The 13,802-nt window shown below is 42.1% G+C and overlaps 1 protein-coding gene and 1 long non-coding RNA gene across 2 annotated transcripts in view; one reads left to right on the top strand and one right to left on the bottom strand.

The window, feature by feature from the left end:
- LOC109475525 lies at window positions 1–7,011 on the bottom strand. Its single transcript, XR_002140551.1, has 2 exons — window positions 5,804–7,011; window positions 1–938 (listed from the first exon to the last, which is right to left on the bottom strand). It is a non-coding gene; the product is annotated as an uncharacterized LOC109475525 (long non-coding RNA).
- The window catches only part of LOC109475434 (spermine oxidase-like), a 17,438-nt gene that overhangs the window by 2,471 nt on the left and 1,165 nt on the right, over window positions 1–13,802 (top strand). The window contains exons 2-5 of the mRNA XM_019776035.1: window positions 12,155–12,433; window positions 12,586–13,154; window positions 13,311–13,503; window positions 13,771–13,798. Of these exons, the coding sequence (XP_019631594.1) occupies window positions 12,155–12,433; window positions 12,586–13,154; window positions 13,311–13,503; window positions 13,771–13,798 (1,069 nt within the window). The remainder of the gene's footprint in view (window positions 1–12,154; window positions 12,434–12,585; window positions 13,155–13,310; window positions 13,504–13,770; window positions 13,799–13,802) is intronic.

Here is a 13,802-nt window from a genome sequence, read left to right as displayed (position 1 = left end):
AAGACTTTTAGACTTGACCTCTGACCTTGCAGTGGGAGACACCTGTACTAGGTCATCTATTACAGCTGTACAGCCAGGGAACTCCTGTTGCATATGATCATTGGATATTGTACAAAAACTATGCAGATGTCCTGCTATAAATACCATACATGCCTCCCTTGTATTTAAGAGATTATTGTATAGCAGTGAATCATTGAACAAATCTTATATGGCCGTTGTACTCGTTAGTTTGATAACTGGATGTACCAAATAACAGCAATCAGTTTCGATTACAATATAGACTGTCTATCATTCTCCAGTCTCAAAGCCTGGCTACTGGAGAAGCCCAGTGTAATAAAATAAGGGACAATACAATTGAACTACTACAATGTTACAATGACTGTCGTTCTGTATGCTCAATTGTTTTGTCGTTACTGTCCTTGTAGTTAGGACATATGATGGATCCAGACAATCAAACAATTTGGTCAAAGGGTGGTCCTCTGGCTAATGTCTTCATACATTATGACATTTGGTATCGATCATGCATCCTCTATTGTCTTTTGCGTCCCTCTACCGGACATCGAAAAGCACGTTCACATTGGCTTCGTCGCATCGGCTGTGCCAGGAACTGCCGTCACGTCGGTCTCAGGCGGTGTGACTGGCCTCACAGCTCTCCCAGGACCGGGGATGGATGTCTCAGGGCTGGGGATGCAGACGTTGGTTGTTTCGGGGAATGAGCGTGTGTCCGGCGGTGGCTTGACGTGGACGGTCTGCTCCCTAATGCAAGAGAAGAAGAGAAAGTGCCCGGGGAAGTACATCCCTGGCCAGATGGATGGGTGGCTGACATGTCAGGTCCATCAGTGGTCAGCTTCCCCGGGTCAGGAACGGAAGAGACGGTGCCCGTTGGCTGTCGTGTGCCCCGTTATGACCATTCTTGGCCGAGGGTCGCTGTATGTACACTGAAAAAAAAGAAGACATGTGCCCCACAGTTTCAACCTGACAACCAATTGCAAACACTGGCGACGTCGACATTGACCCAGAACATAGGCTGGGTCAACCTATACATGTACAGTACAAACTCACGCCGGCCCATCCTGTCAAAACGGACAACTGTACTCACACATAAACGCACTAGGATTGCCACTGAATAAAAACAAACAACAAAACTAGCAAAACCTACGCATACTAAATAGAATAATAGCTCCATCACATTAACTACCATTGTCATGACTTCAACGCGTCAACGCCGTCGAAAAAAACCCAACAACTTTGGAACCAAATTGTTGGGCCTCTGTACGTGATTGTAAATTGACGAAGATTCGATTTCGCATTGGATGGCCTTAAATAATTGCATTGGCGTGTAAAGTGGTTGTGGATGTCTGAGTTTAATAAGAAGGTGTAGGTGTCGTGGAAGGTTTCAGGAAGGCAAGGACATTTATTCATTATCTTGTAAATTAAAAGACTTGTTTGTAGTTTATTTATGTCATTTATGGACAGTATTTTGAGCTTTTTAAACAATGGTGCAGTAGGGAAAGTGAATGAAACTTTTGACGCTATCCTGATGTATCGTTTCTGAAGCAAAAAGAGCGGTTTAAGTGATGTAGTGTACGTGCTTGCCCATATAATATTACAATAACTTAAGTAAGGATAGAAAAGACTATAATAGAGAGTAATAAATGTTTTAGGAGATAAAATATTTCCTACTTTCCGTATAATACCAATGTTCTTGGATATTTTTTTACTAATAAGATCGATGTGATTTTTCCATGTTAATTTTGCATCTATTAAAACCCCTAGAAATGGGTGTGTGTCACTTGAGTAATAAGGTTGTTGTTTATGAATATTTGTACGTTTTCCTTCGGGTAATTTCTATTTTTACCTGCAAATATTATTAAATTTGTTTTTTTAACATTTAAAGACAATTTGTTTGTTTTAAACCACTTATTTACTTTATCCAATTCTTCGTTCATTGTAGTTACTAACGTGTTGAGATTTTTATGAGACATGAATAGATTTGTATCATCAGCAAAGAGAAGAGCAAATAATTTTTGAGATACATGTGCTAAATCATTTATGTAAATTAGAAAAAGTAGGGGTCCCAGGATGGATCCTTGAGGTACGCCACATGTTATCGAGTTATGACTATGTTGTGATTTGTAAATGCCATTGGTAACATATTGTTTTCTGTTAGCAAGATAATCTTTAAGCCAATCATGAACTGTGTTTTGTAAGCCGTACATATGTAATTTGTCAAGTAATATTTTGTGGTCAACGGTATCAAATGCTTTTGAAAGATCAAGAAATATGCCTACGGTGTATTCGTTGTTTTCTAACGCTTCGGTCATTTTATCAGTTAAGCATAAAAGGGGCATGCACATAGAATATTTTTTGCGAAATCCATATTGATGAGAATAAAGAAGATTATTTGTTTCTAAGTGCCTTAAAATTCTTTTATAAACTAATTTTTCTAAGATTTTTGAAAACGTAGGAAGGATTGATATAGGTCTGTAGTCTGTAAATATGTCAAGATCTCCGGTTTTGTATAGGGGTATTACTTTGGCCATTTTCAATTCTGTTGGTACTGATCCAGTTGACAAAGAAAGCTTAAAAATATGAGTAAGTGGTTCTAAAAGGGAGGAGACATTTTGCTTTATCAAAGATGCACTTAATTCGTCATGACCTGGAGCTGCATTTTTCAAATTTATGATGATATCGTGAATCTCTGTAGAATCTGGGTCTTCAAAAGAGTTAGTGTGTGGATAGGAACATTCAAAATATTGCAAAGGGGAACAATCGGTCTTTTCGATTTTGTTTGCAAGGGATGGCCCAATATTGGTGAAAAAATCGTTGAATCTGTAAACAATGTCTTGTGGATCATCTATGTATGACTCTCCATCAGTTCTGTTTACATACATTTCGTGAAGTGAGAATGAATGATTTTACTGAAATACGTAAAAGCAGAATAAGTATCGGTACTTTGATATATGCCCTCCCAAGTTTCATCGTTTAATAATCTTTCAAATTTCTTTTTATTAATACTATTAAATCTACGTTGAGTACGTTCATTACAATTGATTTTATCTCTGGTAAGCGATTCTTTAATATAAAAGATTGGAAAATGATCAGATATATCAGTAAAAAACAAACCTGTTACGTAAGAATCATTCAGGGAATTTGTCATAATGTTATCAATTAGTGTTGCTGACTTATTACTCCGTGAAGGAGGTCAGGACCTCCGGACGGAGTGTTGTGATCGACTGATTTTTCATGTTCGCAGTCAAAACACTGGGTTCTCTTTGTGTAATCGGCACGCAATTTTATACGCCGTCTGCGGGCATGCCCGTGTTGATGCACGAATGTGTATTTTTGCCGTTGCTGCTTTCGCGGTCAATGTAATATTGCAGACGCACCCCTACAATTACGAGGCGAATTGGAATGGTCCAGAAAAACGCGTTGTTTGGAATAGCAGTGGGGGGTGGAACTTCATGCAGATACGGGGTGGTTTTTATAAGTGGTTCCAGATGTTTTTGCCCATGGTTAAGAGATGCCAAGTTTTTTGGAAGATGTTCGCAGCCAAAACGCATTCTTCCGTACGTCGCATTTCTGTGTAATTTCGCATGTGGTGTGGCATTATGTCCGGGATGATGCACGTCTTTTTTCTTTTACCGTAGCTGTTTTGATATTGAAGTAAATGCATATTTTAGAAACATCCCTACTTTTACAATCCTGTGGAATAGCACACGGAAGTCAAACACTCAAACTGGCACCCCAATCCACCTGCTGCAAACCAGATTCAATGAAATGAAGGGCGACATTGATGAACACATGATGGACAAGGAACCGTACTATGATGCAAGACTCCCTCCCTTCGCTATTGGCTCCATCACAGGCACATTCGTAACTGAAACCAACACTACAGAGGGAAAGGACAAGGCAAGAAGCAAAATCCTAGACATCCTGACAGAAATAACCAGCAGCACTACACCTACCACCGTAATATTCACAGATGGCTCTGCCCTTGGTAACCCAGGCCCCACTGGGTGTGCCGCAGTCATCTATGAAAGATGGGGTCACACAGAACCGTTCGCAGTTCGCAAAGCAGTCGCCGCTAAGTCCAACAACTATGAGGGGGAACTGGAGGGACTTCATCTGGCCATAGACACCATCACCCGCAGACAAACCACAAGCAAGAGAGTACTCATCCTGTGTGACTGCAAAGCAGCAATCGAGAACGTCATAGGAGTACAGCAGGTGGAAGCCTACAACGCCCTGGTACACACCATCAGAAACAAGCTACAAGCACTCCGACAGCAAGGTATCACCACACAAATCACATGGTGCCCAGGGCACATGGGTATCTCTGGTAATGAAATCGCAGATAACGAAGCTAAACTTGCAGCCAACGAGGCATCAACCAACCCCCAAAACAGCACATCCTGGACCAAGCATCAAGCCATGAAACAAAAGCACATGAGAGATGGAATAGAAGAACAGAACTCAACACGACAAGTCAACACATGCTGAAGATAGGAACGAACATGAAGAAGAAAGGCAGAGCACTTGGTAGAAGAAGCACACAAGTCACCATCAACCAGCTGGTGAGCGGGCACACCAGACTCAATGCGTACCAGAACTGGAAAAACCCTGAAGTCTCACCATACTGCCCAAACTGCGACGCTCTGGAGACCACCAACCACTACCTGTACCACTGCCCCCGCTATGAGAACGAAAGGCATCACATGCTGATGGAAGCAGACAACATTCACGAGACCTACAACACAGCAAAGGAAGACAGAGACACGGACATCGTCACACAGGCCGGAATGAGAGTAGGACTTCCTGAAGGAGCAAACAACCAGATGTACCTAGCCCTCTCCCGGTACATCGAGAGTACGCGCCGATTTGACGTGCTCTCCTAGAAACACTCTCCGCTTCACACAAGCACGAGTCACCAAGTGTTAATACCTAGAGAGATCATTGACTCTGAACTGAACCAAGTGAAAAACTGAGCACCTAGAGACCACGTCTAGCGACATAATAGACGTTAAACAAGGACAACAACAACAACAACAATGGAATAGGCCGTAGGTTTAGGCAGTTGTCTGGTGGCAGAGGTACTATAAGCAGATATCCTGGTTATCTGGCCGGCGGTAGTAACACTCGCGGTGCTTACCGCAACTGTTGCTGGAATTTGTCCTGTTCCAGGCGCGCTTAATTAGGTACAGGCACGGTAAGACGGTGGGGCTATCTTTGTTACTAGACACGACCATGATAGTCCGATCTTTATGTGAATGCAAATATTGTGTTTGTTTAATTAAAATGAACTTCGAACGTGAAGCACAGTATCTTTACACGCCCTGGGAGCAGTAATGGATTTAGCTCTTTGTATGTTTTATGCTTGTGACGCGCCCTCATTGTATTAACCGTTGCCTAATTATAATGTCTGCACAGTAGGTCTGGCGTTGACGCTTGGGATTTTGTTGAAATATATAAAACTTCACGGAGGATTGTCACCTATGGCTTCTTGTTTGTTACTCGGGTTGGCTTAGAAATGGTTGGATAGGTACAACAGGAAAATAGAGTGTTGAGAAAATCAGCTGTTAGCTGTTAGCTGATGTCTCTAACAATCTTTCATCGTAGTCTTCAGAGAAAAAGTCAGGGAATTTTCAGGGGTCGTTTTGTCTAAAATAATAACAGAAAAATAATCGTTTTCTATATAAACTAATAACAGAAAACTAATCGTTTTATATGAAATGATAGAATCATTTCTATAAAGAAAATTACAGAAAAATTATCGGTTTCAATAAAATAACGGTGTACAAACCAGGCACACTGCGCAGGTTCACTTCCTGGCCCCTGCCCACAGCTCTACCGGGACCGGATGAGGGTGCGTCCGGCGGCGGCTTGACGTGAACGATCTGTGCTCTCCAAGCAGAGGTTGGTGGGGAAGATCACAGCCTGCAGAAGAAATACGAGGGTTTATTGTATTGTTTGTTTATTTGAGGGTGTTTGTCGTGAACGTCAAAAAAATTGTATTTTGACATTAATGAAAGTCTCTCAGATGATTATGAATGACGAAGCATTGGCTAAGATTACATCGCATGTCTAATTCATGCTATTTGACATATAATGTACCTGATGCAATCATTGTGCAATTATGAACATTTCATACTTGACTTGAATCAGCCCGCCCAAAATAGGCTAAAACAACTGAAGATTAATTACCCATCTGACATGTTAGGTCATCTCCAATTTGTCACGCATTCTTTAAGTCAAGCTATTAACTCCATAGGTCAGAAAGACTGGCCCTATGTGTCAGTGTTTGAACCTAGCTGTCACTCAACCGTGCAGATGCAGGTGGCAACTGCTGTAACGTGTAACACTATATACGTGGGACTCACTGGCGACACAGCTTCACAGTCTCCACAAGACTAACAAGTAAAATTTACCCAAAAAGGGAGAATAATTTGACAGTACAATTTTAATTTTATAAAAAACACAACACATGTACACACAGTTCTCTATCATTGCTAACGTGGGCACGGGTAACACCTATGATGACCCTATCTCCGTTCTCAGCTGAGCTGGACAGACTCAATGGATACTTATAAATTGCAAAGTTTATTGGAAACTCGTATTCGTAACATAAATTACAACAAGCACATTATTTTGCAAGAAAATACAAGAATTGAGAGTCTAAAAAAGAGAGGGAATGTTCGACCATAGAGAACCAGAATGACAATTTATGCATCAAAACGGAGACAACGAAATAATTTGCACTGCACCATACAAATAAAACCACGCCACAAGACCGAATAATGTGGGATGACGAGACATCGAAAAAGCATGTTAATACATCCAAGTGACAAAATCAAAGAGATCCTGGAGAATACTAGTCAACCAGGGAGAGATTCAGATTTCAGGCGAACGTTATTCAGAACAAAACGGCTTCAAACAAAACGACCCTCGTACTAAAACGGACATATACACATGTACATGTACACTGACTGATACACTGATGATAATAATGAATAATTTGAAATATAAAATATAGATGATTTCAAAACTTTCAGATGGAAATGTGGTGCTTTGGAAGAAAAAGGAAAAAGTTTTAGCGTACGAACATGGGATGTAAGTTTTAACCTTTCTGAAGAACTTAATGCTTTTCGGAACGACGGGAAACAACAGGTCAGCTGTGACCAACGATTTATGATTCTGTTTACAAGATAGGGGCCAATATTTCGCATAGGGCATTCAACGTTTGTTCGCAGAATGGCACCGTTTCTTGTCTTAATCCAAAGGTCTGTTTTTAAAGATGATCGCTAGAAACTGATGGAACGAAAACGTTACATCAAAACAATATGAAGACAACAATCGCTGAAAGAGACTGATCAACTCATTTGTAGCAACTTTCTAACTTACCCACATACCTTCAGACCACTGTCTGTGTCTTTAAGTTGTGCAGCGTCAGGTCGGGCTTCCATGTCCCAAGGATAGTGGAATATCATAGTGTCCTAGATCCTTGGATTTCCCCTCGCTGTATGATCTTCGTGGCCCCGCAATTTAGTAAGAGCATACTTTCCCACAGACAGATCCACGACTAGGAGCATTTCCTCTGTTTCCTTTCCCGTCATCTCGTCCTTGACCAAGGCCTTGAATCTGTAGCTGGGCAGCTTTGGTGCTTGTGCATAACCTGGAATTATTCCGCCATCGAGAGGGAGACGAAGGATTTCACGTCTGTGCATGGTGACGGCAGCGCGAGAAATGGCCTAGCCTGGTCAGTGCCGTATTTGCCCAGTCACGAGAATGCAAATGAGTTTCAGATATACGCACAACAGGTAATCGCACACAATGTGTTTACAACATTATCCTATTCTATATTACACTACAACGCTCCGTGACACACATGGACGTTACAAGTGAAACGAAAACTGCATCAGGCTGAACAGGCTAGCATAAATTCTCACAAAAAAATATTTTCTGTCCGCCCGTGCTCTCACTGTCTCAGGAATGGATTGCAACACACTGTGCAAGTCTATTTCTCCCCCAGCCGTTTCCTGTTACCAGTGTCAGCTGTGTGTGAGAACTGAGAACTTCAGTTAACTGCGCCTCCGGTGATTTGTCAACTGTCTGACAAGGGTGACCTTAGGGTNTCTGTAGCTGGGCAGCTTTGGTGCTTGTGCATAACCTGGAATTATTCCGCCATCGAGAGGGAGACGAAGGATTTCACGTCTGTGCATGGTGACGGCAGCGCGAGTAATGGCCTAGCCTGGTCAGTGCCGTATTTGCCCAGTCACGAGAATGCAAATGAGTTTCAGATATACGCACAACAGGTAATCGCACACAATGTGTTTACAACATTATCCTATTCTATATTACACTACAACGCTCCGTGACACACATGGACGTTACAACTGAAACGAAAACTGCATCAGGCTGAACAGGCTAGCATAAATTCTCACAGAAAAATTTTCTGTCCGCCCGTGCTCTCACTGTCTCAGGAATGGATTGCAACACACTGTGCAAGTCTATTTCTCCCCCAGCCGTTTCCTGTTACCAGTGTCAGCTGTGTGTGAGAACTGAGAACTTCAGTTAACTGCGCCTCCGGTGATTTTGTCAACTGTCTGACAAGGGTGACCTTAGGGTCATCTCACTGCTCACAGGCTGACAGTCTGGAAGCAGACGCCTTCTCATGTCAACAACGAGAGACTTGTGAGTGGCTTGTGCTTCCGGTATTTGTAAAACTTTGCAGGAATACGTCTTACGCATAGCGTCCTGATATATCTCTGGGCACAAACATATCACCAATAATTAACTCCATCACTACTGCCAACGATTGAAAGATATTTACACCCAAACATTTATTACTGGAATCACAAATTGACCATAACACTCTAACAGAGATACATCTTCTAGCAACAAGTTACGAAAGAAGAAGGAGAGTACCTATCAGTCAACAACAAAGAGAAGTTCCCATACTTCGAACACCTAAATGGAAACCGTAACGATAAATTTATATTTTTGATGCGTCTAGACCATAGAGGTCTCTTTTCTACCTCCATGTCACAAACCCTGTATCACAAATATGACCTGTTCCCACATTTTCCATTGTACAAAAAAGCGAGAAGACGTTGACCACCCTGTATTATCTCAGTATTGAACTAGAACACTTTGTATTTAATAGCTTAGTATAATACCCTTGTATGTTCCTAATGTATGTCTAAGTCAAGTAGTGTATCTTTTGTCTCCTTTCTATATACGTTTGTTATATGTCTGTTAAGTCTTGACCTGTACCTAGCCCGTCGTGGCATGAATGTACAATAAAGGTCTTTCATCATCATCATTAAAAGGAAGGGATCTGAAGTTCATGTGTCTGAGGTCAGCATAAACCACACGAAATTGGTATTGTCCCTAAATCTGTGTCACGTAGCTTCGGAAACGCCCCCCCCCCCCGACTAGTGATACTTCACCGTCCTACCTTAGGTGAACCAAAGAAGACGTGCAACCTTTGTGTTCCACCAATTAACCCCTAACTTCCTATAGTGTCTGTTCTGTGGTAAAGCTTTGGCAACAACAAAAACCCATCCGTATCTCGGTGTTACATTGACAAGTAGCCTTAAGTGGGGCACGCATGTTAACAACATCACTGCGAAGGCCAAACAAACATTGGGAGTGATTAGGCGAAAATCTGTGGTCATGTCCAACAAGGGTAAAACTTGCATACACGTCGCTTGTACGACCGAACCTAGAATATGCCGCGACAGTATGGGATCCATATACAGAGAGAGACAAAGATAAACTGGAAAGGGTACAGAACCAAGCTGCAAGATTCTGCACGAACAACTATCAAAGGGGTGCTAGTGTAACGGAAATGAAGAGAAACCTACAATGGGGGTCGCTGGAAGAAAGACGTAGAATGTCCAGACTGTGCATGATGTACAAAATGACTAATAAACTGGTGGACGTACCAACCACTAAGTATCTGATACCAGCCCAGAAAAGAACAAGAAACAGTCATGCCTTCAAAGGCAAATATCAGAGTTATCAACCAAGAATTGAGGTATTCAAAAACTCGTATTTCCCCAGAACTATCGTAGACTGGAACTCGTTGCCACCAAGCACAGTTGGGGCATCATCACTAGAAAACTTTAAACAACTCCTGCAATCACATGTGCAAAGATTGAGTGTAACAAGCCGTTCGGTGTGATATAGCCAGCTGCCTAGGCCATGGGTTTTAGGCCCCTGCTCCGCGGACCCAATATTGGCCAATAATAGCGATCTCCGAGCGCGCCTACGTCCTACTTCCGGGAGTATCTCCCGACACCCCTTGCGCGATCCAGTATTTCCCGTCACCCTTTGCGCTAACTTTCGCCGTAGTTCAAAAATCGCTCGTCCCTCGCTCGGCCTTCGGCCTCGCTCGGGACTCGCTGATCGGCTTCGCCGATCTTCGGGTGCCGAGTGCCTTCGGCACCCTCCCGTTTCGGGTATCTTCGGGACCGGCTCGCTTGAATCGCGGCATGATCGCTCGCATTTCGACAGGAAAGACGGTAATTGCGAGGCCTTCCGCCTATGCCTAGGCCTAGCCTGCAAAGCTGGTGTGTTACGCCGAAGGGCGGTTATACTAGCTATACCGATACAGATACAGCTGAGTGTCCTTGGATGCTGGGTGACCTTGTACTCTAGCTGAACTGCTCATGTCCTCCTCAGTGAAATATTTGTATTAAATCTTAAATCACACTCTTAACATTCTAGGTCACTTTATCTATTTATTTATTTTTTTTATTTTATTGAACAATGCAATACACGCGGAGCAGAGGCAGCTGTTGCTGGTGTTGTGTCCCGCACATAGAAACGGATACTGGACAGACAATACTCGTTTTCACTTGAGTCTAGTGGCCATTCTACGCACCTCTGGTTCACTCTTAACATTCTCTGTCACTCTGACCAACATCTCTGGTTCACTCTTAGATTCAGATTCAGATTTTATTACCAATGACATAGCAGGTACAATATAAAATCAACACCTGAATTGCGTCATTGCTTACAGATCCGCCTTTAAAATCCAAGTATAAAATTCATAATACATGATAAAATACAATTCTAAAAGTCATATCAGGAATAAGATATAACGGGATATCAGGTAACCTATTTACAAAATGTTTCTGGTGAGAGCAGCCACGTACCATAATGTATGAGCGTGTGTTACAGGTCAGCTCAAACAAACTCAGTGCTAGGATTACAAGTACGAGAAGTTTTAACAATGTGACTCTTAAGATCCCCTGTCACTCTGTCCATTCTAAGCACCTCTGGGGGACACTCTTTAACCTCCTCTGTCGCTCTGTAGCCATTCTACGCAGCATGCCGGCGGCTCATCCTCTGTCACTATGGCCATTCTACGCACCTCTGACTCACACATTCTTCTAATTGCTGGCCCTCATAGGAATTGAGAATGTTCAGAGGAAGTCAGAATATCAGAGAAAGGCTGGAGTGACGAAGAATGTTCACTACGGGTGAGCCAAAATACTAGTAGCCAAGAAAGGCCAGGGGGATGGTGAATATTAAGGGTGTAGTAGAAAATACAGTTATATTGTAGGAGTAATATTGGCCGAAATAAGCTTAAACTATTACATTTGTAGTGTAATATAAATTGTGTGCGATTACCTGTTGTGCATATATCTGAAATTCATTTGCATACTTGTGACTGGACAAATACGGCTGANTATTTTAGGATTCTGAGTGGATTGGTTGCAACAATTCTATTAATTGCACTCCTTTTGGTGATTTATTTTCTGAATCTTATGATTATTTTCGCATCAAACTGAAGGGCTCTTTTAATAAGACCAACCAGATCACTTACATTTCTACTGCTGTCTACCTTTTCAAAACATTCCGTCTGCCTGTGATGCAGCCTCACTTCAGCAGCTTTTGTCTCCTCCATCCGCTGTTTGTCAGCAATGCTAGTTGAAGCAGGTTGTATTAAAATTCAGCAATTCTCCCAAAAAAGTTGACCTCCCCAGTAAAAGTAGAGTTAAGTAGTTGAAAGACTTAAACTTTCCCATTTCTGGTGGAAGGATAAGACATCAGATCAAGGGCATTTTAGAATGGCCTTGATCAGATTAACTGCATAAGAACTGATTTTTGTATTGCAATATCTCAATGTTTCATTGCCAAACAGGCCCAAACATCATAGAGCTTGGTGCCAACTGGATCCATGGGAGTGAAGGTAACCCCATCTACAAACTTGCTGAAGATCACAACCTTTTGAAGAATACTGCTAGGCTCCAAACCTTCAAAGATCGTTACAGGCTTCGAGGGGACACCTTCATGCCTGGGGGCCAGGTCATAGACAGAGAGATTGTGCAAGAGTTCCTGCACATGTATGAGGAACTGATAGAAGAATGTTGCAACTTCTTCCTCAATGAGAAAACTCCTCACAACCCTGATGAATCAGTTGGTAAGTTTTCAAGATTATTGGTATAAAGATACTACTGTAAATATCTCCGGCATCTAACATTTTGTGTGAAATGATGCACTGTTTCAGGGCTATCAAGAGAGGATCGGCCTATCATGTGGATTTATTTTTCATCTTGACTTATCTATATTCAGGTAACTACCTTGAACAAGAGTTTCCTAAGAGACTCAACCAGGCTACTGACAATGATGATGTCAAGAGGCTGAAGATGGCTCTCTTTAAGCAACACCTTAAGCAAGAGACCTTCACAACTGGATGCCATAATATGAAGGAAGTTGGACTTGATAATTTTGGCCAATATGTATCTATTCCGGGAGGTAACATAAACTTGCCTGATGGGTATGACACAGTGTTTGGTGTCCTACTGAAGGATATTCCATCTGAGTGTATTTTGTATAACAAACAAGTTAAATGTGTTCTGTGGGATCAGGTGGAAGCTGACACCAACAGTAGCGGTGCTGAACATCATTCCCACCATGCTGTAAGCATTGTATGTGAAGATGGAGAGATCCTCAAGGCTGATCACATTATCATAACAGTTCCTCTTGGCTTCTTGAAGAAACATGCTTCGACATTCCTCCAGCCTCCACTGCCTGAGAAGAAGCTGAGATCCATTGCAAAGATGGGTTTTGGAGTCGTGGACAAGATCTTCCTGGAGTATGAGAAACCCTTCTGGGAAGCAGGCAGTCCTGGATTTCAGCTGGTGAGCTTTATAAAAATTATAGACCCTTTAATAGTGTATTAGCCAACATGCCACAGGCCATGTGCTTGTTGGGTGAATCTAATTTGTCCTGGCAACTTTAGAGTTTAACTTTTTTATATTCAATCAACAGGAATGGAAATTTCTTATTATACACAGGTTTGTAGGGAAGAAGAAACAGAGCCTAGGTGCCCTGAGGAGTGGTACAAGAAGTTGTACATCTTCTATGTAGATCCAAAGGCTCCTAACACTGTCTTTTGCTGGCTTTCTGGAGAAGAGGCACTGCACATGGAGACACTGCCTGAGGAAGAGGTTGCACATAAAATTGTGGAGGTCCTCAGGAGGTTTACTGGTATTGCAAAGTTTACTTACTCTTTTTAACTTAAGCGCCACTTGCATACATGAACAACTTTGTGCAGTTTCAGTTTTGTTTGCTTTTTATTACTACATTTTTAGCACCAGTAATTTAAATTTGAAGAGCCAAAGTGGAGGTTGCCTTACATGTTTTTTGCAGGAAAATGTATTTCCAAATATTTCTCTGATAGAGTAGAGAAAGCAATTGACTCCATGCAATACGTCATGTCTTTCCAGGTTTGTATTGTTTCTATTTTCCCCACAGGGAATGATGAGATCCCCCTCCCTCAGAGGCTT

The sequence above is a fragment of the Branchiostoma belcheri genome, unplaced genomic scaffold (genome assembly GCF_001625305.1).
Source record: "Branchiostoma belcheri isolate BF01 breed outbred unplaced genomic scaffold, Haploidv18h27 scaffold34, whole genome shotgun sequence".
NCBI classification, from domain to species: domain Eukaryota; kingdom Metazoa; phylum Chordata; class Leptocardii; order Amphioxiformes; family Branchiostomatidae; genus Branchiostoma; species Branchiostoma belcheri.
Note: the sequence above shows the minus strand (reverse complement) of the source record. Positions and strands in the feature narration are given on the sequence as shown.